Source organism: Hippoglossus stenolepis, chromosome 20, assembly GCF_022539355.2.
Source record: "Hippoglossus stenolepis isolate QCI-W04-F060 chromosome 20, HSTE1.2, whole genome shotgun sequence".
NCBI classification, from domain to species: domain Eukaryota; kingdom Metazoa; phylum Chordata; class Actinopteri; order Pleuronectiformes; family Pleuronectidae; genus Hippoglossus; species Hippoglossus stenolepis.
In genome coordinates, this window is record NC_061502.1 from 9,101,570 (window position 1) to 9,128,416 (window position 26,847).

The window sequence follows — 26,847 nt, forward strand, 5'->3', positions numbered from 1 at the left end:
ATATTTCATCCATGTATTTTGTATTTATGTTGTGTGTACTAAACTACACTACCCAACATTAAATACTCCATTACAAACTAATTTCCTGTATTTAATATCTTACATGATAATTATCTTTACAGAGTATTGAATGTGATTTGTTAAAATTTTTTTTAAATAAACGTATTATGCTGCATGGCAAGTATGGTGAGTATGTTTTGTACTCTGTGCAATATTTTTATAAACTAATCATTATTGTGGATGTAAAATTCTATATGTACATAAAGGTCCATTTCCTTCTGAAATGAAGTACAAATATAGAACATCAAAAACACAAATACTCATATCAAGCTAGAATACCTAAATATACCTAAAAAGTACTGCATTTTTGTACCACACACACAGTTTTCTATTAGTTGATTCTCTTTTTTTAAATATTAGTTTCATTATGACAGTAAAAGTAAGGGATTGTTGATGATTTACTGGGACATGACGTGAACATGCAATACAGACTGAGGAATACCTGCTTTACAGCTTAATGCCAGTTGTGTCTTTTTGTATTACATGTTGTCTTGTCTGAGTTTTACAGCAATCAATACAATCCACCTATATGCATGACTTCAGATTTATTTTAGCACGTCTATAACTTCCACATTGTGGGAAAGTATTGACTCGTGTGTGTAACTGGGGTTTTCTCTCTGTCTCTGTTGGTGGGTTTGTCTCAGCAGCCGGTCGCCATCCCGGTGACGATGGACAGGAAGGAGGTGGTGGCGTAGGTGGGATTCAGGAGGAGCTGCTCCAGCATCTCTTTGCCTCTCTCTCTTGTGGTCATCGAGCACATGGCCTTTCCCCACATGCGCACCAGTGTACCACCTGGCAGACAACACCAGCATGAGCATCTTTCAAAGCTCACACAAAAAACAATTTAAAAAACAAATGTAATGATACGTGTGTGTGTGTGTCCACCCCACCGAGAAGATTGTTGATGTTCTGCATCCAGGAGAACACAGACAGTGTGTGGTTCTCCTCGTAAGACAGATCAGGGATGTTAGGTGCAACGTCGTTCTCCTACACACACACACACACACACACACACACACACACACACACACACACACACACACACACACACACACACACACACACACACACACACACACACACACACACACACGACAGGGAAGACAACAAATGTAATACAATTATACAAGCTGTAAGAAATGGTTTGGAAATCAATGGGTGGAATACGTTGGAAGTTTGTACCTGTAAAATTCGACCTGGCAGAGGGTTCATGAACATCGCAGATTTGTCCAAATTGGACTGGAAATATGCCGCTGATACGTACTCTGCTGAGTTGAGCCAGCACTTAGCAAAATACACCTCCGTGGAGGAGTAGTGGCTCTCCCTGAAGGAGGGAGAGAACAGGAGGTCAACATAAGAGATGTTAAAGAAATGATTCCTCTTCTGACTGAGGGATAGATGAGAAAATTCATAACATTGTCTGTCATTGTCTTGACTTAGAAACACTTGTTGTCTTCGTGAGAACACAAAGATGCCCAGAGTGGTATGGACTGAGGTTAAAACATCCACACAACATTAAGATACGAGTAAAAAAATAAAATAAAAGTGCTGACAGACAGATTGACAGATAGATGGATCGTTGTATGGACGGACGGACAAACGGATGGATGGATGGATGAATGGACAAATGGACGGACGGATGGAAAGATGGATGACTGCTTGATTTACCTGGAACTACAAACTGCAGAGGCATGAGTTGAAGCCATTTGGGCAGCCCAGTAGAGACCGAGCAGAGCGTCTTTCTTCTCAACGTCGGGCAGAGCAGACTCAGACGCAGCCTTGAGACCCTTCAGACACACACAGAGAGTCACAATGGTGCACAAGTACAAATCCATCATAAAGTTTAGGGACACAGAAGAGACAGGTTGAAACAGAGGAAAATGCAGAAGCTGAGACAACCTGACTTTTAGACCCACTCTGCCTTTTAGATGCATTTGTAGCATATTTGTGTGCGTGTGTGTGTGTGTGTGTGTGTTACTTTCAGTGAAACTAGATTAAACGGAGCTGAATTTGGATTTGTTGTGTGGACTGAACTCAGACATCGATATTGCTTGCCTGCTTGGAAATGGATTGAAGCAGTGGTCTATTTGTTTTTGCACTGCTGAGTTTGAACGTTTGAAATACTGAGTCAAAGTTTGTTGCCTTTGAAATAAAAGACCACACGTGACACTGAAGCAGCCCCCCCCCCCTGCCCCTCATTTCAAAATTCAAACCCGCTGCAGTGCACTTCATATACCTGGAAAAAGGCATCCCACTTAGGCATGACCTCAGGGAAGCGAGCTGAACAGTCGGCATAGGTGGTGCAAAGGTCCTCGACCCCCGCAGGAATCTGCATCTTGACCTATTGACCAGAGTTAAATGGTTAAAAAAATCATTCTCCTCGTCATTAAACCATGTTCATATACATGTGAGGACATAGAAATAACAGCAGATATCCCATGAGTGCAGCTTTTTATGTTGTTGACTTCAACTGTCTCACTTTGTGTTTGAGATGTGCACGAGTACCTGAAGTTCAGGTCCCATGAGGCCTTGCTGTGCAGCAGAGAGGAAGGGCAGTGTTGAGACAAAGTAGTTCTGACCTGGAGAGAAGCAAAGAGGTAGTTTGTGTTCGCTGTGTGTGTGTGTGTGTGTTTGTGTGTGAGAGAGTGTGTGTTACACTTACAGGCCCACCAACTCTGAGTAGAGATGCACATGGTATCTCCTGTTTGCAGGCCGCAGGTTGAAGCGCCGGTCGGGTCTGCCAGACGCCCTACGGACACACGGCATTACATCATCAGTTTGACTCTGGATTCTTTGAGGGCTGGTGTTATGACATTACGTTTCACACACACTTCGGCAAATACAAACATTTTCAACAATCGTAGGGGTCAAAGATCATTGCTGAGTTCTGACATCTAGAAAGTTCTTAACAGACACTGGTGGTCATTTTGGAAAAGTAGACAAATTCTATAGTCAACTTTTCTTTCTTAACTTTACAGGGAAGGATTATTGTATTTTTCTTTGAAAGAAAGAACATAACTTTCAGCTTACCTGACGTTAGCATCCATCCAAGCTGCAGTGGCAGTCCCCAAATAGGACTGTCTGTAGCGTTTGTGCCCATGCATCCCATAAATGGGTCTGTAGCAGCAATCAGCAGCCGATAAAGGCTCATACGGTGAAGATAGTGCCAGGGGTCAGGGGTCAGGACGCCATTCTCGATCGGCAGGTCTGTGAGTTGGCCGGCCGTGTGCGCCCACAGGATGGGCATGCCATTTTCCAAGATGACGGCAGAGCTGCCGAGGGACGCGGCGCATGCCAGGAGGAGGCCGAGGGCCGTCAGACGCTGCATGACTGAGGAAGGGCCGGCGCAGAGAGGGATGGGGTCAAGAGCTAGTACTCTGGAGTGAGAGTCGACAAATAGATGCACAGCTTTTATACTCTACGTCAGCACTCAGTTTATTTGACCTATGCAGGACAACAAACAGACACACACACACACACACACACGCCCATGTGACATGTGGTTCACTGGACTCTCACACTCAGATAAGACCTAAAGCTCAATACTTTAAAAAATACTTGGAAACAAAAGGTCCCCATTGTAAACATACCAATACAAAGAGAAAAGGACCAATATGATGTGAAGCTGAAGGAAGAGCTATCACCAGGTCTTGATAAGTTTAATGGAGGTTTTGTCACATCTTACGTTATCAACTCACAAATCAAAAATTGCATTTAAATTGAGAGGTGATCAGCAAAAGGACAGAGGCTTTAATTGTGATTCATGTTGTATAATCAAGATAACATTATCCTTCTCTTTTGGTTGACAGTTTGTCTTATAATAAATATTGTTGATAATGTTGCTTTGTGCTGAGTAGATCAGTAAATTGGACACATTCACATGAACTTATTAGGTTCCACGAGTTCACTCAGCTTAGATAACACAAGTTCCACGTGACTTTTATCTATAGTTCCAGCACAGAAGCTCATCTGTTCCGAGCCATACGAGCTCCCGTATCTGTGGCTGGTTAGCATTGGTTTTGCATTTTGTTTGACCAACTGTTTTTAACCAATCGTAACACGTGTATTTCTGACTTTTGGTCTGCAAACTAACGCCGGAGTCGTTGAACCCACCTGATCCTCGGAATGATACACACACACATATCACCCAGGACACCGCAGAGGTCAAATCTGCGACTTTAAAAACATGCTGAAACCTGAACATTGTTGTAAAAGTTTATTCGTATACATGGCTGTAGTGAAGATTTTAGAAAACCTGAGGTCCAAGTCTAGGTCTGTCAAAACATGCACCAACAACACTGGAAATTTCTTTCCATGCACAAAAGAAGAGTCTCCAACTCTTTTTTAATGATAAATGATAAATTTCACAATTACATTTTTACATCTTAATGTTCCAACATAAGATAAAATGCAGATTGCATTCACCTGTGAAAAAAAAAAGAAAATCGGAATTAATGGGATGGTTTTCTGTTCTCGTGAAAAAAAAAAAACTCAATCAAATGCAGTGTGCGTAGTAGTCACACTAAGTTTGGTAAAAACTTTCCATGTGTTGTTGAGTTACAGTAAATTACTTTACGATATAGATCAGATCAGTGATCACAGATCATACACAGATACAGAAGACATAATAAAAGTTAGATTTCTTGTCTTAACGTTTGTTTTAAGTTATTTTTGTGTTTTGTAATCGTTTTTAAATAGTTTTCAGATACACAAGACATAAAAAGAGTTTGATTTCTTGACTGAATGTCTCTTTAAAGTAAATGGTTAATTCTTGGTGTGACCTCATAGACCGCATATGAAAGTGTGATCTTCATGTGCTGCAGACGTCATGTGACCGTGGGAGTGGCAGAAAATCCGGAAACAAACACCCCAGCGCTGCAGAAAGTCAAGAGAAAGGTAAAACGGCCCAAAACTCCGAACCTCTACACACAGATCGACACGTATGTTGACATTGATACTGTCGCGTGTTACTCATGATACGGTTTCATATCCAGGAACAGAGAGAGGAAAATAATTTGCGCTGATAGAAAACGTTGGAAATGAGCTGCGTCTTTGAGTGTGACTTGGTGGCTGATGCATGTCGGAGTCTGTCAGTGGAATGAATCCATGAAATGCGACCTTATCTCTGATCAACGTGACAAAGATCATTTCTCTTGTCACTGTAAACTCCTGTGATTTCCGCATTGTCCTCGCTTGTGTAGTAAAGGGACACGTTTGCAGACTGGGAGGCGATCGGAGTGGAAATCATCGATAAATCAATGATTTATATATATATTATTGGAAATAATAATGATTATAACCCTCTTGTGCCATTGACACGTTTGTTTAGCCTCAGTCTGACAGATTCTTAGCAGAAAACTCCCGTAGTTTCAAACCAGCTTCCGCTCGAGTTTTTCGATGCGCGTCTATTAGCGATGTTACGGTACGGTAGCTTGACGCGGCCAAAAAGCACAAAACTCGTATGTCAGGGAAGTCTAGTTGACTGTGACGTAATCACATTAGTTCAAATCTGGTACATTTTGTATTTTTGATTATTTCGTATGTTAATGTCACTGAATATCATGGTTTTTTTTATTGTTCTACTTCTTATGCTGCTGATTTTCACACAATAATCTACAAATTGTATTATAACTTTTAAAAAAACGTTAGAAGTACACTAAACTGAACTAAACTAAATTACCAATTCCAATTATATTATAAAAATACAATTTTGTCCTCATTCCTGCAGTTAGTCTACTGCAGTCATGTTTAAAATGACCCTGATTATACCGTATTCAACAGCTAAGGAAGTCTGCATGACCCAACCCTGTTGACCTACATTTTACTCTTTGCATAATAAATGAGATGCAGTGCACCTTGAGACAATGGATCACAAACTGTGGGCGGCTTAAAACGGACAAACTCCTTGTTCAGCCTGTTTCACCTGGTGTCTGGTTGATCTTTCAGCCTTCAGATCAAAGTATGTTTACACTGGGGTCGTATTTTGAATGGTTTGCTTTTAGGTAATAAGGTAAATCTTCTTTAACTGTTTCAAATACACTGTCTTATTGCCCTGCATTGTTTTGGATGGTCATGGCAGCAAATCACAGCATCCTGATTTTTTACCAGAAAAGTCTAGGCTCTAGACATACATGAACTACATCAGGACTTTTTTTATATGTTGCGGCTTTATTGCCTCCTTACAGCCATCTATGGAAGCATAGCCACTAAAATGCTGATGTAACAGCTGTTTCATGCAAATTATTAATATAATCTTTATTTAATCAGGCAGTGTCATTGAGATTTTCATTCTTTTTTTTTCAAGAGAGACTTCTTGTGTAAAATGAAATTGTTATGAAATGTTGGCCTTTCAAATTAATACAAAAATCACACATGTTGCACTGCTGCACTGCATTAAATACAGTATGATGTCATTCCATCAAGGTTCTCTCAGCATCATCAACCTGACTCCCAGCATCCCTGGTACCAGATACACCAAGAAGACACTATTTAGATTAAGCCACTGCAGTAACTATGATAATCAGTGAATGAAGTTGTCCATGTGTCGTCATTGTGTCCTCACAGCTCTTCGTCATGGCCTACCAGGCGGGGACCCCAGAGGAGCTCACCGCCTTAGTTAACGACATCAGCGCTAACATACAGAAGATCACACTGCTGAGTAATAACACTAACACTAACACGCACACACTTTGCTGATTCCAGTTTGCAAATCATGGTATAAACATGGCGACACGTCAGTAGATAATCGAACATGTGCTCTCTTTCCTCCTGACCAGCCTCCGAGCTGCAGAGGGCAGTGTCTCTCCTGGAAACGGAGCAGGACAGCGGCCAGCTACGACACACATTGTGAGTTACAGTGGCCGGGGTTGTGGGTTATCCGTTATCGTGTAACCAGCACAAAGACTGGTTGCAAAAACTGAGAATTTTAAACCATGTCTGGCTCATAGTAGTCAAGTGATTGTTGGTGATATTGGCTGTTCGAGCAGCCTGATATGAAAACTGCTCAACACTTTCAACATCAGAAAAATCGGTCCTCCAAATAATCTCTATAGTCTGTCGGTGTTTCGACCAAATTAAAATGACCCCCGACGTGATTTTCTTCTCCCGTCACCAGGCAACAGAAACAGCAGCAGGGCAACCAGCTCGCCAAGGAGACTGACCGACTGATCAAAGTCTTCAGTGCACGTCCCGTTGGCCCCGATCAAGTACGGAAATCTTCAATAACCTCTTTCTCAACAGCTGCTTAAAGTCATAATGCCCCCTTTTTTTTTTTCTTCTAGTTACTACCACACGAGATTAATTGAAGGACACAGACGTTAACTCTGTGGTCACTCTGGTAATGTGTTTCTGTGTGTGTCTCTTAGCGGCAGAGAAAAATACAGAGAGAGCGCCTGTTGAACGACTTCTCCGCCGCCTTAAATAGCTTCCAAAAGACCCAGCGGCGGGCGGCTGACAAAGAACGAGACTTTGTGGCCAGAGTCCGAGCCAGCTCCAGGGTGTCGGTGAGTAATCTGCTACAATGTCACAAGGGCACAGAACACAGAAAACACTGAAAACAGTCAGATCATAGAAACTATGCCAAAGACGGGTTTATGCCCTTTCATATCACAGCATCAGGCCAAGGGATGTCCTTTCTTTACACTATGCATACACATCATGGCTGCCTTGCGTATCCTGCGTGTGTGTTTGGCGCTTCAAGTGTTTACGTCCTGAGAAATTAACAGTACATGTCCGCAAGATGCATGAACGGTAGGTGCACGTGACCACCAGTTTCACCACGTTTTGTTATTCACACAATGGTAATCCAGAAGTTCAATTCGATGAGGTTTTTTCTTATCTTTATTCAAGAGCGTCTTTCAGTTTGAGGGCATTACTTATTGATTCCACGTTCAGATTTTGCTCTGCTTGTGCTCCAACTGTGCGCTTGCGCTCAGATTCCCTTTTCTCCAGCTTCAGCTCTTCTCCTGCATCTGTGTACGTGTGAAACGTCTGCTCTCAGATTTCTCCTCTTGGATTTTTTTTATGCACCAAGTCTGTCAAAATTATTCCCCAACCAATAGAATCCCAAATGTAGGGATGATGATTCAAATTGATGAAACTGTCCTGCAAGTGTATTTCTGGCTTGAGGTGGAATGCAAGACCCTGGCAAAAGAGGCTGGATAGTGTGCACATCCAACACCTAATGGCTGCACACCTCACATTGTGATATACTCAATGATGCAACATCTACGTCAAGCACAAAAATACTTTTTGTAAATGTGTCAGACAGTAGAAAGCTGGCGTTTCTCTCTCAGACTTTGTGACTCACTGCTACCAAGATTTTCCTCCTTGATGCAGCCAACCAATCATAGAAAAGAACTTATCTGGACTCAGTGCAGATATCAGTGTCTGCATACCTGCCAGCAGATAAGAAAAAAGAAACAGCCTTTTATAGAAGATTGCACAGGCTGCAATTTCAAACGTTTCTCATGTCACTGTACAGATCGAAATGTCCTGCGAGTTTATAATTTGTATTGTCTCATATCAGTTAATAGGAATGAGTCATGCATTTCTAAATGTGTGCTCCGTCTCCCGATGTGCAGCGACACTTCACAGAAATCTGGCTGAAACCAGAAGCACCTCAAGTTAGTAAATAGAAAATCACGACTGGAGAAATCTACAAAATGGAGTCGGTAAATCACAGGATTAAAAAACTTTGCCAAACTGTTTGATGAGCGATTTGAAGAGACAAATATTGTACAGAAATAAAAAGCAAAACAAAATAACCCACTCTTTACTTGAGGATTCTCCCTCAGCCAAAACTAATACACTTTGTTATCCAACTATTAATCTCTCCTTTTACTTAGATTTGTTTTATATCCCTCTTTTCTTTTGCTCTCTTTTTGTTCCATTTTGGTTATTACTGTCATGTAAGTTAAATTTAGTAATTTCAGATGTACAATAACAATGATGATGGATTATTATTATTATCAATCTTGGATGAGAAGTAACTGCTGTTATGGATCGGACTGATTGGTTATGGTTTCATCATTGAAAAAACACTAGTGCCATCTATTCTGAATTTAAGTGTAATGTTCTACAAACAATGAAACACTTCAGGGTCCTTTTCTTTTGAAATCACTGTATCTCAGTGCAGGAAGTCCAAATAATACCGAACATCATATGTGAGGTGCTACTGAGCTTGTGTTTTTGTTAGACTCTCATAAATGTTTCCAATTGTTCTACATTTCTGCCTTAAACAGGTGTCAGCAGGTAATTTATTCAAATTTACTTGAACTGAAAAGTTTCGAAGCACAGTTTCACAAGAAGCTGTCGCCTCGCTCGGACGGTTTTTATTTGTGACGGTTTTAGAAACCTGTTCCCCCGGGGGGGGAGGCAGCTTGCTTGGCAACTCTGTTCCGTTCCCTCACCAATTATCCCAGTGCACAGAAAAGTGTGTGTATCTGCTGTTTTCATACTGAGGAGCAGGAACAGTTCCGTACTGCTCTAAATGTGGGTGAGGAACATGGCTGGGAGGAATAATGGTCATAATGATAACACCCTGTACCTTCCTTCAACAGGGAGGCCAGCCTGACGACAGCTTCGGAAATGTGGCTGCATTCTCAAAGTCAGTCTCCTGATTCTGATTATTATTATTTAGTTATCATTAATAAATATTTGTATTCTTATTGCATCTATATTTGTTCCCTGCAGTGAAACCCAGGTGCAAGCTCAGGCCGAGGCCATCACCGAAGACGACCTGAGGCTGATCCAAGAGAGAGAGACGTCCATCAGGCAGCTGGAGGTACAGACGAGGATTAAAATGTCTACAACTGCACTGCCGCGTAAAACTCTGATACATGAACACATGTTGGTTCACGTGAGCATTAACTGTCTCTGTGCTTCTTGGTTTAGTCTGACATCACAGATATCAATGACATCTTCAAGGACCTGGGGATGATGGTGCATGAGCAGGGAGACATGATAGGTGAGCGGCCGTCACCTGCACATATACTGTACATTACCTGGTCTGTTCTTCCTATAATACCACTTTTACAATGAAAAATCAACCTACGGATGGTAAGAACCTCATAATATTTCTGGGGTCATATTTTTCCGGTGTATACATGTAGGTTTCTTTTTCTGGACCACATATTTGCATCTATTGTGTTTATAATGGCCTTACACCATGTATGCATTACACATGTTGCACCATGCCACATTCATCTGTACATAATAAAGGAAATCGCCCACCAGCTGCATGTTAAACTGTGCATATCTCCTGTGCGCTCTGCAGACAGTATAGAGGCCAATGTGGAGAGTGCCGATGTGAATGTCCAGAGCGCCACCCAGCAGTTAGCACGGGCTGCACAATACCAGGTGAGTCATGTGACGCCGGAGCCAGAACAAGAGAAATAATAGAAGAGAGTAAAGACAGATAGAAAAAAGACAGGATTGAAAGAAAAACGGAGGAAAAGAGCGGACAGGCATTTAAGGCTTCATCCACACATTACAAAATTTTTGTTTGAAAAAGGCGTTTCCAAACTAAAATGAAACGCCTTTTTCCACACAAGCATTTTGGCCCCATGGTCATATTATCCATGTTGTGTTCTGCACTTGTAGCCGTGGCTAATGCTTGTTGTGTCCTTCCGGAGGAGGGTCATGTGATAAGAGCCTGACCAATCAGCGAAGGCAACGTAGTGACAGAAAAGACCTAATCAGAAAGTGGTTGCGAGTGTCTACGTCATCATTGTCAAACTTCTCAGCTTCTTCCCTTCCAGACGAAGGTGAAGATGAAGCTATTATAGCCGATTTGTCTCGGCCACAGGAAGCGAATGTTTTATTCGACGCCTCGCTCGCACAGATTGGAATTGAATGGGAGGTGAATTTTTGCAACTTAAACATGTGACCGGGCCCTCAAACCTGGAATTTTCAAACTAAATTGGGGTCAGCAACGTTTCCAAACTTCTTCGTTATAACGGCTCCAAGACTCCGGAGTAGTGTTTGGACTCCAGGCATATCCGTAGCAGAGTTTTCAAAATAATACGTAGTGGTGTGGATGTAGCATAAATGTTTAAATGTCAGAGAAGTTAGTTTGGAACTAGCTAAAGGAAGAAATTAAGTCTGAGGTCGCAGCATGTGTGGATACATGACTAACTGCAGCCTGCACGTGGACTCATTGTGTAACCAAGTTTTTATTTAGTTTGCTTATTAAAACAAGATTGAATAAAGAGGCAATATAAAAAGTCACGCTATGTTTGAGTCACTTCAAAAATGTCAGCTTGCTTGAGTGAAACTAAATTCGTTCATCTTTATGTTGCTTTGCTAAAAACACTTTTGTGCCTCACTCCCACAGAGGAGCTCACGGAAGAAGATCTGCATCCTGGTGGTAGTGTTGGCTGTAGTTGCCGTGATAGTAGGACTTATCATCTGGGGAGCCGTCGGCAAATAAAAGGCTTCTCCTCCTCCTCAATCGGACAAAGGAGGAAGTATCGTCCTGTCACTGCTGCGCCTCCCATATTTCTCACCCCTTCTTTTTGTTAAATCTACCTGTCTTTATTTGGAATGTAAAAAAAACAACTAGCGCTGGTAGCTTTATCGTTACAATTGGCTTTAATTGAATTGTTTGTGTTTGATTTTACTAATTATTTTCTGTAAATGTCAAGATTTTTATCCTCACCCGTTTGTCCCGTGAAACACAGAATTTTTATTATCTCCATTGAGCTACATGTTGAATAATGTACAGTATAGACAAACGCTTCTGGGTGCAGTGAAGCAGCACAGAGTGTCTGGAGGCAGGTACGAGGTATTTAACCTACAAGATCTGTTCCTATCAATATGCCACATTTCTGCAGCAATATGCCACATATCAAATGCTACATGTTTCTCTGAAGTTTCACTGTGAATCAAGTGCACTATGTAAATTTTTTGCACAAACACAAACGTAAACTACATTTATCTTATCCTAACCCTACTGCCTGGGACAAATCTTTTTTTTTTCTTCTTTTTTTTTCAAAATCTCGTGTACATGAGTTCATCATAAATGAAAATGTATTGTTATTTTCTGTTCAAATTCATGTTGTTTTCTAATGTTAAATGAAGAAATACTGTTCTTGTGATTATTACTTTAAGTCGCACTCCACTATCAGCCGGCAAGATGGCAAGAGTTGGTAAGTGGTGTGTTTCCTTTGGCTACACCAACTGTAAGTGTGTAGCTCAGAGATGCAAAGCATATATCAAGGAGAATGTTTTTTTTATAAATCAAATAACCTATCGCAGACGACTACACTCAGCAGACGGTGACAAGAGGGTCACTTAGATTTATTTAAAACCCCTGCGTTACCTCACAGGCGTGCTTGTGCGGCTGTAGCTACAGCAATCAGACGCGCTCCTGAGAAAACACCTCTGTGTGCATGCTCACAGAAAAGCTGTGCTGGATAAACTATTTTATTATTTATACAGATAAATCAAAACCAACAAGTAAAAAGTGCCACAACAGTTTGACCGAGAAGTAAAATTATCATCACATAATGGATGTCTTAAATATTGACATTTAGTCTAATAAATGACCTGAATGTACTGAATCTGAAATGAGAGGGGTGCTTTTTACCCAATTGTAATTTTTACATAGTTATGATTCTTCAATAAAAGTATTTAGTCGTAAAACGTGCCACTTCTTTGAGTTTAGACTATTTTACGTTGTTCCTTTGGTACTGGCGTCATTTTTAGTTAAATTAATGACAGGCTGGCAGGTTGCTGACACATTGCTTTACATATCATTTGGTTCTTATTTATTTAGACTCATGTCATTTGAAAGAAACGAAGTGTTTATCACCTTCTCAGCCCTGATGTAAAAGCACGAGTGTTCATATGGAGGAGATCAAATATGTGTAACCTTTCTTGATTAAGTACATGCTGAATCTCAAAAGCTGCCAGATCCACTCACTTTAAAATTCAATCCAAGAAGCATATTCTCTACATAAACAATGGTTTACAGTCTATACAATTTTTTTGAAGGTTGTAATGTGATGCATGTGATTATATGTTAGCTATTAATACACTGGTCAAATGGTTTAGTGGGAACATGAGGCCTGTTAGTTAAGTAGAAAGTATCAGGGAACATTGTTGACCATCTAAAATTCTGTTGAGCATGACGCATTTAATTCAGCTTCTTTGGCACCAGGACAAGGTGTTCCCCAGTAGATAACACCAGAGGACCAACAACAGAGCCCTGTGGTACACCTCTGGAGACCTTTTCTGTAAATTGTTTTGAAAAGATCAAATCTGGTCTGAAAAGAGTTAACACTCACATCATGTGTCATCTCCTTGTTTACCCGTTAGACTGAAGGAAATAAATTCCAGGCAGCAATGAGAGGATGAGATCATGGGGGCAGTTCAGGCATATGTCGGAACAGACGCTGTTGGAGTTGGAGCTGGATGTGGAAGTAACAGACTGCCGTGACGCAGAAGGCGAAGCTTTCCTTGGCAGGGTGCGAGACGAGGAGGATTTGGACAACGTGTTGCAAATACATCACTCGGGCAGAGATCGGGTTGAACTGGGCGTCAGTAGGACAGGGAATATTTTAGGCTGGTTACACACACAAAGTGGCAGGTTGCTGTAAAGAGCTGAGCAGGATTTTCCTTCCGAACAGAAATGTAACAGCTAAGGAGGCACAGGAAAGTTTGAACGGGTGAAAAGTTACTGCAGGGGAAGCTGGGTGTGTTTGGTTTGAAGTGGACGGACACACACTGAGTTATTAGGTTGTTTTTCAGTTGATGTAATTTTCCTCAACATTTATTTTACTGCCTTATTTAAGAAAAACGCAGGTCCACCGATGATTCTAGCAAACAAGAACCAAGGCTGAGCATGTTGATGACCCTCCTCCTTTATAAAAGCTCAACGTGTCTGAGGCACAGAGGCCCTTTTGCCTGGTGGTGTGGAAAAATCACAAATAATGACAGAATTTTGACTCACAGGTGAGGCTGTACATAGGCATTTCATTCTGCTAGGATGAGGATGAATTGGAAAAATAACGTATCTGGACAAACCAAGTAAAGTCAGGTCCTTTAGTTGGGTCATTATTGGGGGTTAACAAAATGTGGTTTCCATTCCTCCCTATTAATATATGTTTAAAGTACCTTTCCTAATTACGGTCAAAGCAGAAGATGCAGAAGCCAAGATATCCTGACCTTTATTTCCTAAAAGCTAAAACCCCGGATCCTAGATAGATGGATACTCAAACCTCCTGAAATGTTTGCCTCTATCATGATCATGTAAATTTGTTTTTGCATTAAATCTAAGGACAGATTTATTTCTGCCAACAGGGGGCAGTACAGAATTACTTACATCACCAGCTAGTCCATAATATAACACTGTGTAATGCTACTCCTGTTTTTTCTTTCTCTGATGGTCTGTCAGGACTATTTTTAATTGACATATTATGCATATTTTAGGAGTTGTTTTTTTTACAATACCCATCTAGATTTTCCTTAATCCCCACTAAATATATAAACAAATACATTCATTTTATATTATATGATAGAATCAGTCTGCATCATACCTTTTATCACAGCCAGTCAGGTCTTTGACCAATGTCCATACTTTTCTTATAAGTGGCTGTTGCTCCGTTTCATGCCCTTCAGCAGCACATCCTGCAGAAGTGTCCTTGAGCCAGACAGTGAATCCTTTGTCTGCTCTGGGATCCAGATCAGTGATGATTCTCACCAGGTGGAGTGGTAATAGCTGTAAAGAGAACATTATTTTTTCAGCTGGGATTGAGATAGCAGTGACCTTGTCCTCATCATAAGTACATTTTATGTTTTACTCTGCTCTCCCCCTCCCATTTGTGAGCCAGCCAAAACCCACAGGATTTTTCTAATTAAACGAAACTGCATTTACCTTGGAGTATGTTAAATCCACATGTAATATGAAGGCCTACTAATCCTTGCTGAGTGATATATCTTCAATACTGTAGAGGACATTATACTGACCATAGACTGTATATAAAGATGGTCTCCACTTCCTCCCACTATCCAGAAATGAAGCCAAAATATCACGGACACAAACGCTGCCATCTTTAAAGCCAGAGTCTGCACAGTAGCGATCAGTGGACGGAGCCTCTGTAGCGAGGTCCCACTGATACAAGCACTGGACCAATCGTCAGCCACTTTATTTAACATGTACTTCGACTTTTTAGCTTGGTCCATGTCCCATCAGCTAACACGGGAGAGGCGGGATTTGCAGCCAGCCACCAGATGGCGATCGACGCACTTTGGCTTCACTTTTAGGGAAACAGTCATTTCATCCTTTAAAAAAATACCTGTGTGATTGTTGTTCAGGTAAATAAACAAGCATGACAAAATCTTTCTGTTAAATGTATCCTTTCTTTGCTTTCTGCAGAATGAGCCTTTTCATAACACTTTTTGTTAAGATTTAATCAGACTGTATATGCAACTGAAAATCTACAAACCTAGCAGAGCCATATTTCTTATGCATGGGTGACAAAGAAACTTGAAATGATCCCAAATGCATCACCACCTTATAAAAAATAGCTATTTGTGATTAAAAAAAAATATATATATATATATATAATCTGCAGGTCAGATCAATGCACACGGTGATATCATGAAAGTTTGCATTGTTGACATCTTCAAACCTTGTAAGTGAGCATCCCGGTCTCCATCCGTGGTCCCTGACTTGTAATCCGCAGGCCTGATCCAGGACCCCAGAGGGCAGCATTCCTCCCAGCTACCCAGGAATGTAAACTTTATTTTGGAGTCCAGCTGCGGACCAGCAGGAGGAATGCAGCGTGTTTGCTGTTAAAACGTCGTCTCTGTGGTGTACTCTCTCTGAAAAGAAATATGTAGAGAAGTCATAAATAAAGATGAGGTACAGCTGGCACCGGTGGGATGACAACTGGCACCAGAACAGAGAAACATGTTGGCAGGTATAAGCAGGTGGGGGTTTTCAGATTTAGAGGTTTGTGTGTATTCTGGTAAATATTGATGTTTTTCTGAAGAGGAAGTAGCTCTCAGGTATGTGACAGGATGTTCCACGCTCAGAGGAAACCGCAGCACTCACCTGCCATTTCAAAGTAAGAATTCAAACACTGAACCAACCTTGGGTACACCTGTACGCAACTGTTTACTACCTCTGCGCAGGAAAACAAACAAATAACTGGCACGGACTAAGTAAAGATGGTTTCTAGAGCCACTGCTGCATTCCACGCCATGTTTCTCCCATCATTCCACCATTTCCACTGATCATAAGCCATGCCCTCTCTCAAGCGCTCCCATCCTGCACCACAATCAAGTAGGTGTAATGTTGTTGTACTGTTTTATCTCCCCTGCTTAAGTATTTCCGCAGTGTTGATTTTAGTCAATTATCTCAACAACTACGACTTGTCAATAACAGCGCCCCCTGTTGCATATCTGCTGTGGATGCCACTGTCACCTTGCTAAACCCACCGATGAACAACTGGTCCACAGCGATGACTTTTGATTGTGTATTAGTTGACTCATGGAGTCTGTGAAACCCGTTGGGTGCTTATGAAATAGAAAAATTCAGAGCACACGCACGCATAAAGCAACTATTCATATTTGTTGTCCAATGAGAAAAGTCTCTACCAAAGCTCAAGCCACAGCTACGCCCATGATCACAGGGATACCACTATATTTTAATCCAACTGAGTACGTTCCAGTGAAGAACCTCACCCACTGTGCATTAAAAAAAAAGTCATATCCTTGCTCCCATCTCAGTTCTCCTTTAAACTGATTACAGTCTCCTACATAAACTCTTTGTTCATAAATGTTGAGCCATATGGTTTAAAACTTGTAGTTGGATCTCTGAACTGACCTTTGGGGTCAGACATCTGATTTATTGGTCAAATCCCTTGAAACAACGAGAGAGGAAAGGAGGCTCTCACCAACATCTCCGCCCACCTTTTTTAATTTACGTCTTGTATGAACAAGTTTAAATACCATTCTGGTTTGCTCACCTCAAATCATCTCCTATACATGTAGGAGATGGTTTGTATGGGGCAATGTAACCAAGAGGAAAAATGCAGGAAGACAAACTACGTTGACCTTGTCCATCGCAATGGACGTCATAACCTCCAACCGCCTCGCCAATGGTGGGAATGAAGGATGGAGGCAGGGAGGTAATTGAGGAATGGAAGTGTGTCTCCTAGGTGGCCATGCTGTTACTCTGGAAGGATGTGGGCATCGGTCAGACCACACATACACACACACATGCACACACACACACACACACACAACGCAGTGTGCACACTAGTAGCAAGGCCTTTCCAAGCTTCTGCTCTTGTTATTGTTATGCAGTGGTGAGTGTTTAACTCTGAGGCCTCACCGTGGTGGGACCAGAGGAATTAGCCTCTGGGTAAGTGCAGGGCTCGGCATTTGATTCTCCGTTTCTATAATGGTGGGTAATAAATTGTGGGCATTTGTCATTGTGGGGCTGAAGGAATTCGTCTCTGGGTTCCTGTTGAACTGCTCACATTTTTGATGAATTTGGACGAAAAGGGAAAAACATGCCTGCAGAGTTAGCTACACGATGTTCCATCCAAACTACATCGTTTTAGGCAATTAGGGGAACAAATCAACTGTGTTTGTTTTCCTTCCCGGTGCTAGCTGCGTGCAGTCGAACAAGCTTGACTGAGCTGGCTGAGGGCAAACATTAAAATGGAGTTATGTAATGGAAAAGTCAGAGAAAAAGATGACCTGCTTTGTGCTACATGTACACTGAGACTGCGTGGCAATTTAAGATATTATCTGGAAGTTATCGATGCACACATGCATGGTGAAGAATCATTGCAGAGCTCTGAAATATTTATGTCTAAAAGTCAGGGGAGATTGTGACTACAGCATCTCAACTGCTGACAGGAAGAGACTGGGCATTAGGGAGGCCAGCTCGACCCTTTGACCCAGTAGAGGTGCTGGGAGAGGAGAACAAGGGCAAAGCTGTCATCTCTTATGAAAAACCAGTCCCATCCATGGTCATTCCCTCCTGCTGCTGTTAGACTGTACAATCAGCTCTGCTCCCAGTCGACCACGTGCACTTTATATATATATACATCTCACTCAGGTTTTCAATCTGTACAATTTCAATTAAATTTTCATACAGTGTTTAGATTGTCTTTACATTGTACATATTTCTATTGTGTTAGTTCCTTGTGTTTATAATGTACTTTTTTACTCATCACCTTTACTGAGTGTGTATTTAACTATTCCCTCTTTGCTGCTGCAACACTACATTTCCCCATCGTGGGACAAATACCTGTAAAAGACTATCATATCTTATCATACAATTCCATGGCTGACGCAAATGTATAAAAAAAGCTCCCATATGAATTACCCAAAATAGTTGGGGAAAAAACTGGTTGTAATGGAAATGTGGGTTTCCATAAAAAATTATAACATTCACAATAGCAAACAGATCAGTATAATTACTTTATTAGCGGAGCAACACCCAGAAACCCTTAACAAACAAGGATATCTTATAAACCTTAACAATCTTATCGACCTTGTCCTGATAGCGTTATGAGCTGAGTGGGGAAGGGACATGTGAAGGTCTCACAGTTGAGATCAGAGAGTTTGGGTGTGGGAAGACCTAATATGTTTGCAGCAGTATGGGTTATATCTGTTAGTTTCAAAAAATCCTTTAAAAGTTTGATTTGTTGATAGATTTTATCCATAGAAAGTTGGATTTTAAAGTTGAGATTATTATTATTATGATTATTAAGTTATTTATCTCAGTGTGTCGGACTTACCGGAACTCAGCAGGATTGCAGACCCATTGTTTACAGATCCTGGCCCTGAGCAAATTCTACCTGTTAATCAGCTGCACTGAAAGGAGTTTGACGTCAGCAGCGGACAGAGCTAACAGAACGAGAGGTGTGAAGACCGTGTGGACGAGTATTTGAGGAGGCAGATGGGGCCGTCCGGGTCAGAGGTTAAGAGGGGTTGATGGGTGGGGCGGCAGCGGTGGCCGGGGTGGAAGCTGCTCGGTAAACACAGCTTGCTGTCACAAACGCATCACGTATATGAATAACCACACGTCTGTGAGAGACACAGAGGAAGGAGAAGTGTGTGAGCGAGGGGAGAGGAAGGCGGGGAGGTGGACGGGGAGCTCACGAGAGGGAAAGGGTGAAGGAGGGAGGCCCTCTCGCTGTTGTGTGATATGTTCGTCATGTTTTCACACCGGGGGGATTCTCAGACTGCCTGTGTCCATTTCACTGTCTGGGATTTGTGTTCGAAATGTCCATGTTGGATGGATGGCTGGAACCAAACAACGGATTATCAGATTGAACTGAGATAAAATGACCATCACAAATGAGATGGAGGAGATGCATCCCTCCATTATCTCTTCCATCTCATTTGCCACTTGAACTGTAGGATAATAATTGAAGCATTTGGCATCACACTAGTACCAAATGATATCACATTATATCCCGATAAATGCAACAAGATGAGATGATCTGTCACTAATGATATGACATGATAAAAGGAAAATATGAAAATCAGACAAAACTGCGAGACGTTGGTAATTACATGAGGGAACTAAGTGGAACAATTAGATTATATAAAACAACATGAGACAAGTGCGAGGGGGTGGAGTTAAAGTTAGATTAGCTGTGTTGAAGTAAAATGAGACAAGATGACCTTCGTTAGAATAAAGTTCATCATAAGAAGAAGGGACAGAAATATTCTATGTAAAATGGCACGAAGGAGATGAGACGGATCGGCTGAAAATAACTTTTAATTAAATACATTTTATGACCATAAATATGGGCTAACTTAAACTTTAATGAGGAGATGAAATGATATTACACAACATAAAACATTAAGAAGAGTGGGAGGTAAATGTATTAGATAATTAAATTAGATAGTTAAATTAGCCTTATCCATGCGATGAGATTTAGCAATTGGATAAAATTTGATTACATTAACATTACTGATCAACTTTAATTATTAGAAAAGAAATGACATTGATGTTTATAATAAGATTTAAAAAGTCATCGATTATAAGATGAGACGATTGGAGGAGGATATGTTTATATAAGAAATAATAAAGAAATAAGTGATTGGATGAAAAGGCTATAAAAGATAAGACATCTCTTGCTTTGACAAGATTAACTGTTGCAGTTTCTTCAAACTGTTTTATTTGTTCAGATTTTATTTGAAGGTTCAGACGGATTCTACTCAACCAAAGATACACAACAAGCTAAAGACGACTTCACCTAAATCCATGCCTGTGTTACTGACCGGTTCAATCCGACCCTCAAAGGCACAAATCTGCCACCACATCAAATGTTTTCCCTTTTAGATCTCAGTAAAGACTTTTGCTCTTTGCCTTAATTTATCCTGGGAATATTTGCCAAGCACACACGCTCTCTTTTCATCAACACCCCAATTCACTCACTCACTCACACACACACACACACAGTTACACACATTCATACCTGGCTGCTGCCCCTTGCAACCACAGTCCTTTACTGTTGATCCAGGGGGCAGCTCCGGCAGCCCAATTTGGACGTTACAGAAATGTGCTCAAGGGCATTTCCATGGCGTTAGCTGAAGCAGAGGAGAGCAGGTCACCTTCTCCGCCACGATCTACAACTTTTGTTGGCGAATCTGGGATCTGAAATCTCACTTCTCGTCAAGCTAAATTTCTTAAAACTTAAGGCCTCTGCATATTGGAACTAGACTTTTGTGAAGCCTAATGAACATTTAAAAGAAACAATCCAGCAAATCATTAAAGACTTTAATCAGTCTCTCTGAAATCTTTTTATTGCCCCATGTTTCTATCCAGTTTGTCAAAGCAACTGACACCATCACCACATGATGGTTTTTTAAGTCTTCATTATCAAATTATCAGTTCACTCATGATGAATGACACCGAGTTTATGTCGGTTATTTTATTCTCTTTTAGTCTTTTCCATTTAACTGGGCAGTCTACACCCAAGTTAGATTCAGTGAAGCCAAAATGTTTCAGCCTCAATTGTCCCCCATGTTAGTGGATGGGACATAGGCCAAACTAAAAAGTGAATTTACATATCAAATATCTCAAAGATTGTTTCTGTCATTTTAGGTGGGTCTTATTCCTCTGATATTTACGTGGTCGTTTTTCCAGTTAGTTTGGTTTTAATAACTTATTTAATGGTATAAAAATGGGGTGAATGAAACATGATACTCACTCAGGATTGGTCGAGCATGTGCATCAGTGGGATCTCGATACCGTGGCTCCATCCTCCTGTCCTCAGTGCAAGATGGCAGCTCTCATATCTGGGAGGAAGGGGAGACACATCATCAACCTTTGCATAAAGTCAATAGAGTCAGATTGAATCCTATTTCATGGCATTCCACAAATTCACTCAAAACGACAAATGTGTGATTCCTAAAATTAGCCATATTCTCTGTTTGGGAATCAATCCACTAGTTATTATATTCTGACCAATAACACGGGGGAGGGACTGAATGAACCATACAAATAGGCTATACACAGATGCACCATGGAAAAAGAGATTTTATTCCATTCTCCTTAAAAATGTGAGCTTACCATCTAAAATGACATTTTTCGTTAGAAGCGACATTATATAATTACTAAAGTAAGTGCCAGACAGCATGGATGTTCATCCTCAATGGTTCGACTGTGGCTAAGTGTTCCAGGTGAGCAGTTGGTGCTCACCTCTTCATAAGAGCCCTTCCTTCATGCGACAGCATGTTGCTCTGCTCAGACCAGTCTGAACTGCCCCTCGCTAGGACACGGCCGCTTCAGCATCAAACGATATTTTTAATCAAGTGGTCAAAAGCTATTGCACAAACATTCTAAAGTAGCTTAGGTCAACAGTGTCCCAGAGCCTGTTCTGTTAGCTGGAATGCTCCTGTACGCTGGAACAGGCCTCTCTTTGTGCTGCAGTCCAGCAGTCTCACGCCACACCGCACCGCTCAGGAATCCTGTTTGTTTTCTTTCAAATTTCTCAACCTAGTTGAGTTAACCTGGGTTGCACGTGTGTGTGTGTGGGTGCGTGCGTTTGTGTGTGTTTAATTTTCAAGGTGTATGCCAAGTGTGCATCTGTGTTGTACCAATGCAACATCAGAACAGCTCATTGAGCATTGGCTCATTCTAAGCTGGTGCCAAAGTTCACTTGCTTTCAAGTGGAACATACTGGTAAAGCATTAAAAAGGTTGAGTATATCACAGGCTCTGTGAATCCGGCCAGCTGCAGAGTAGCTCGTTGATGTGAGGAGTTACAGATAGATGCCTATTTGACCAAACTCCGCTCTCTGCTGCCAACGGGCCTGGCTTTTAATTCACATTAAATTTAGTCACAGTATTTTCTTTAACAGAGCTGCAGTGGTATTTTAATGAATATGTCTGATTGAAATCCCAGGATGTGAGGACTTGTACACGCTTAGTTTCCCCCGTCATTCGGGGACAAGAATCTCTCTTGAATTTGTTGCTGTACATTTCTGGACTCCCCTGCACTCGCTTCTAGTCAATCCACTTATCCAACCAGTAATCTGCAATTAGCCACAATACTGCAGGGTTTTTAACACCCTCACTGCTGACCAGACAAGGCTTCTCATTAGTCCTCCTCCCTTTTCGCCTCAGTTCTGCTGTTGGCTGAGCAAACCAGAGGAATTCATTATCCCGGAAACTTTCTACAGATCAGAGTAAGCCAAGCAGAGCAATGCTATTCGTCTTTCCTGTGCTTCCTGACAATAAAAGCTGCACACAGTCGGCCTATTATTTCTGCTACAACTGACGACCACTGTTCCCCTTTGTCATTTAGTGCAACTCTGGCTATCAGGAAGCACGGTTTTTTTAAACTGAATAGCCTGGCACTGTTTGTACCTGGATCGGATTCTTTCTGTGAGGAAAATGTCAAACACATCCCAGCTTTGTTCCGATGGTTAAAAGACAGGCTGAACTCTTCACCACCCATCCAGAGGCATGTAAATGGGTCAGCCTGGCTGGGCCAATAGGCTCGCATATTGACTCGACCCATCCAATCAAATTGGTGCTTTGCTTTTTTGTAACCATCCAGTTTAAAGTATTAGTTTGCTGTACTTACGTTAACACACAAAAAAAAAATAAATGCTGACATCATACACTCGTCCTTCCCTTATCCCTTTTAGCCATTTCATGGATAGCCCTATATGGTATTATGAGTACTATCCACCCATTATCTATTATCCTTTAAGGGTCATGGGGGGAGCTGGAGCGAAGTGCACCAGACATTGGGTAAAATACTTTTTTTATAAACAACAATTTTTACACATAGTTTGTCTGCATTTGCTATGATTTAACCCATTTGTTTATGCCTCTTTCTTTGTCTTCCATCTGTCAAAAGATAACAGCTAGTTTGTCCACGCGTCCGTCTGTGGTTTTACATGTCATCCCCGCCCACCCCCGGCCAGAACCTATCACAGCTCACACCGAGCAGGATGTGGACAGGTCACAAGTCCGTGACAGACAACTATTCACTCTCAAGTTCACACCTACAGGCAATTTAGAGGTGAAAGTTTTCCTCACCTCTGCGACTGTGGGAGGAAACTGTGCAGATGTTGACAAGAGCTCCACGCAGAAACGCCCCATGTACGCATGGAGGAGATTTACATATTGTTGAAATTGGAGATGCGGTGTAATTTAAACTGAAAAAAATATGAGTTCAAAGGAGTGACCAAATGTAAAACCACCACAACACAGCATAGTTTTTGCTGAATTTATTTATTTTCCCTTTCTTTAAAGAAGAATAATGAATGGAGGTGGGGTCAGCTCAAACTGTGGTCCAACTGGCACAGGCTCTAGGCACAAGGAAACAGAAGGGTTAATGGACTTCTGTTAAAGTGTTTGTCTTAAAGAGGGAGAATGTAACCCACCTTCTCAAGTTCAGGTGTGCAGTGGCTGGAGGGGGGGGTGTCCTTAATCCTCTCTTCCTGGTCCACCGTTATCTCCACAGTCCATCCAGGGATCCGCTCGACTCATCACTGGAAAAGGATAAGACAAGAGGCCGCTCTGCTCTGCTGCTTTTATACTAACAGCCACTAATCAGTTTACTCTGATTGCACATTGGAAAATACCTGACACCTGTGTTGTGGCAAGAGTCTTTAGCTCCGCCTTCCCCTGTGACAACGTCCTGATGCATTGCACTGCACACTGAACCGGATTCCACTCAAAACAAACAGAATGAAAACGCGCAAATGAAAACGCAGCACAGCAAACACAAGTCAGATCCATTAGTGCAGGCACTGATCGTTCTCACTGCAGGTCTCATAACAATATGACGACATATACGAGCAAAATACCATATCAAATATGAGCTTTATAATGTAAAAACACAGTTTGAACATTACTGTATATACTGTAGTTTTTATAATGTTGCTTGGGAGTTTTCAAGTTACTACAACATTGACTCCCTCTCCATTTTCAAGTCCCGTCTCAAAACCCATCTTTTTAAACTGGCATATTCAGTCTGATTGTTTTTCCTACATAATGTTTTATTCACTGTTCATTTTATTGATCTTTTTGATACATTGTTTTTTTGTTCTGCTTTTATCTCTGCCTTAAGGTGACCTTGAGAGCTGTGAAAGGCGCCTGTAGGTAAAATGTATTTATATTATTATTATTATTATTATTATTATTATTATTATTATTATTATTATTATTATTATTAAGGCGGACATAGCAAATAAGTAGAAACATATTTTGGCAGGTGACAGTTGAGGTCACATGCTGGTTCATGATCATTATTTCCGGTAGGGGCCATGTTTGATTTGGGACAACACTACCCTGTCAGAACACACACCCCTGAACGCGCTTTGTGCACACCGTCATGTGACTGCACTGAGTGAAGGATCCGATTTGAGACACAGCAACAGTCTTTGTGCTCAGCTCACCGTCTCCTGGCATCGGCCTCAGATCAGTTATGAGAGCCGTATAGATTTTCACTACTCTCAGCTGACAGCAAATCAGAGTTCAGATTGTTCAGATGTGTCCAGAGTATGTTTAAGAACCCTTTTTGAGACATACATTATTTTTAGATGAAACATTATAAAGGTTAAGTATATATGGTGGATGATCTGATGCACGTTGTGAGGCTTGGTGGTTGTTGTTGATGACGACGTATTTCTGAGCATCATTTTCTCGCCTGCCATTAAAGCAATTCTCACTCTGATGTCTTTGACTCGCTTTCAAAACCGTTTTACTGCCACATTTCCAGTAACCTGAGGAAATGCCATTTCTGGGCAGTCCCACCAAATGCCACATATAGGCGGCCCCTTCTTATACTGCAGTGTAGGCTGCTCTGAAAAGCCCCTCCAAAATACTCCGCAGGGCGGTGTGTCCTGAATGTCCCGCACCTGCATAAACACGGCGAGCCAGGAGAGCTGCCTGCCGCCCCGTCAGCCACACTAAACCACACGTCCAAAAGGCAGGAGAAAAACATACCTGAGAACAGTTGCCGTGAGAAGCGATGGTAAAGTAGAATACAGTCAACCACAAAAGGTTGCAGGGTAAGAAAGGGGCGATCTTACATTTATACATGCTGAGTGAACGTCAATATGCAAAGTGAGGCTTGGCTTTTTTGCCCGTACAGTTAAAACATACCAGGTGGAATAAAAACTACTCTGTATGTGTGATGTATAAGAAACGGCCAGTGTACGATGTTTGGAGAGAAAAGAGACAAAGCATTTGGATGAAGGAGACAACGAAAAGGAGAGAAATGTCGAAACTGAAATTAGATTGAGTGAATATTGAAAAAAAAATGGAAACTGGAGGGATAATTACACAAAAGAAAAATGTGTTGCCACCAGAAGGAGTCTGACACCGGCCCCTGAGACAAGCTGCGTATTGACGCGCTGTGACAGAACACCTACCTGTCAGACATGCCCTACATAGGTTCTCCTCACAGGGGACAAGGCTCCATATTCACACAGCATCACACAACACCTCGTCGTTACGTAACCGTCGCACCCTTCAATCATTGTGCCGTAAGTGAGACCTCACAAGGGGCCCCGGCTCTGCTGCTTTATAGTACAGGACGCTCCTTCTTAGCGAGTGGGGCCTCGGCGTTTAATCCTGTAGGATTCTGAAATGCTGAAATGCCTTTAAGAAGTGGTTTAGTCCGACGTTTCCCAGATTTAGAAATAATACCTGCGTCTGTTGACCTCATCCGGGCTTGCTGGAAAACAGCAATTTAACACTACAATACTCTGGCAATGAAAACACTGTGTTCTTTATGTCGTCACATCAATAAAATGTGTTGCATCAATTGTATAAACTCCGAGTTTGCTGCCACTGGTTTTGACACAAAAGTGATAATTCCTTTCTGCGTCATCGCCTCGTCCTCCTCTGCTGCTGATGGATTTATGCGCTGCCAGTGACTGGATACAGCTGGAAAAATGGCAGTGAGCTCACGGCTAATGCAAGAGCCACATTACGGCGCAGCACATGTAGACGATGATACTTTAACTGGATTAAATTTCTGATAAAGTAGAAATGCTGAAAGCAATATGCGGGTTCGTGTTGCTATGATGTATTTTGGGCTATTTGTGAGAGTTTATTTCACAAGTGACAACCTCAAGTTTATGAAGTAGAAACTTGAAGCAGCTATTCAACACATTGCATATAATATTTTTTTCTTGGTGAATATCTTGTGGTTCATTATATATCAGTAGACAGGAGACAGTTTACTTAATTAACACGTCCGAAAGTAAATAAATCCACCCACACAAGGGTGGATTTAGTTACATCTTGTCTGTTTCATCCATATACTGTATATAAAGATAA

The 26,847-nt window shown here is 41.5% G+C and overlaps 2 protein-coding genes and 1 long non-coding RNA gene across 5 annotated transcripts; 1 reads left to right on the forward strand and 2 right to left on the reverse strand.

Moving 5' to 3' along the window:
• Positions 1–445: 445 nt before the first annotated feature.
• On the reverse strand, positions 446–3,618 carry LOC118099648 (protein LEG1 homolog). The gene is made up of 8 exons (XM_035144353.2): positions 3,091–3,618; positions 2,723–2,809; positions 2,566–2,639; positions 2,297–2,401; positions 1,729–1,847; positions 1,243–1,384; positions 951–1,047; positions 446–852 (listed from the first exon to the last, which is right to left on the reverse strand). The coding sequence occupies exons 1-8, from the start codon at positions 3,386–3,388 to the stop codon at positions 701–703; spliced, it is 1,074 nt and encodes a 357-aa protein (XP_035000244.1). The 5' UTR covers positions 3,389–3,618; the 3' UTR covers positions 446–700.
• A 1,182-nt stretch (positions 3,619–4,800) lies between these two features.
• On the forward strand, positions 4,801–12,705 carry stx7l (syntaxin 7-like). 3 transcript variants are annotated; one of them, XM_035144357.2, is made up of 11 exons: positions 4,903–4,956; positions 6,484–6,522; positions 6,625–6,718; positions 6,837–6,906; positions 7,175–7,265; positions 7,425–7,562; positions 9,621–9,667; positions 9,754–9,844; positions 9,955–10,027; positions 10,337–10,419; positions 11,396–12,705. In XM_035144357.2, exons 3-11 carry the CDS (start codon positions 6,634–6,636, stop codon positions 11,489–11,491), a joined length of 774 nt encoding a protein of 257 aa, XP_035000248.1. In that variant the 5' UTR covers positions 4,903–4,956; positions 6,484–6,522; positions 6,625–6,633; the 3' UTR covers positions 11,492–12,705. The 3 variants fall into 3 exon arrangements, with proteins under 3 accessions (XP_035000247.1, XP_035000248.1, XP_035000249.1); XM_035144356.2 differs by lacking the exon at positions 6,484–6,522 and having other exon boundaries at positions 4,801–4,956; XM_035144358.2 differs by lacking the exon at positions 6,484–6,522 and having other exon boundaries at positions 4,914–5,000.
• A 130-nt stretch (positions 12,706–12,835) lies between these two features.
• Positions 12,836–21,291, reverse strand: LOC124851206. The gene is made up of 3 exons (XR_007032289.1): positions 21,252–21,291; positions 15,696–15,888; positions 12,836–14,782 (listed from the first exon to the last, which is right to left on the reverse strand). It is a non-coding gene; the product is annotated as an uncharacterized LOC124851206 (long non-coding RNA).
• Positions 21,292–26,847: the final 5,556 nt, after the last annotated feature.

Coding starts and splice junctions, on each gene's coding strand:
- stx7l (XM_035144356.2), top strand. CDS start 4,873: ATGTGCTGCAGACGTCATGTGACCGTGGGAGTGGCAGAAAATCCGGAA. Junction 7,563..9,620: donor GAGCCAGCTCCAGGGTGTCG/GTGAGTAATCTG, acceptor TTCCTTCAACAG/GGAGGCCAGCCTGACGACAG. Junction 9,668..9,753: donor AATGTGGCTGCATTCTCAAA/GTCAGTCTCCTG, acceptor TGTTCCCTGCAG/TGAAACCCAGGTGCAAGCTC.
- LOC118099648 (XM_035144353.2), bottom strand. CDS start 3,388: ATGCAGCGTCTGACGGCCCTCGGCCTCCTCCTGGCATGCGCCGCGTCC. Junction 2,810..3,090: donor TGGATGGATGCTAACGTCAG/GTAAGCTGAAAG, acceptor GTGTGTCCGTAG/GGCGTCTGGCAGACCCGACC. Junction 1,385..1,728: donor TCTGCAGTTTGTAGTTCCAG/GTAAATCAAGCA, acceptor TCCCTCCTTCAG/GGAGAGCCACTACTCCTCCA.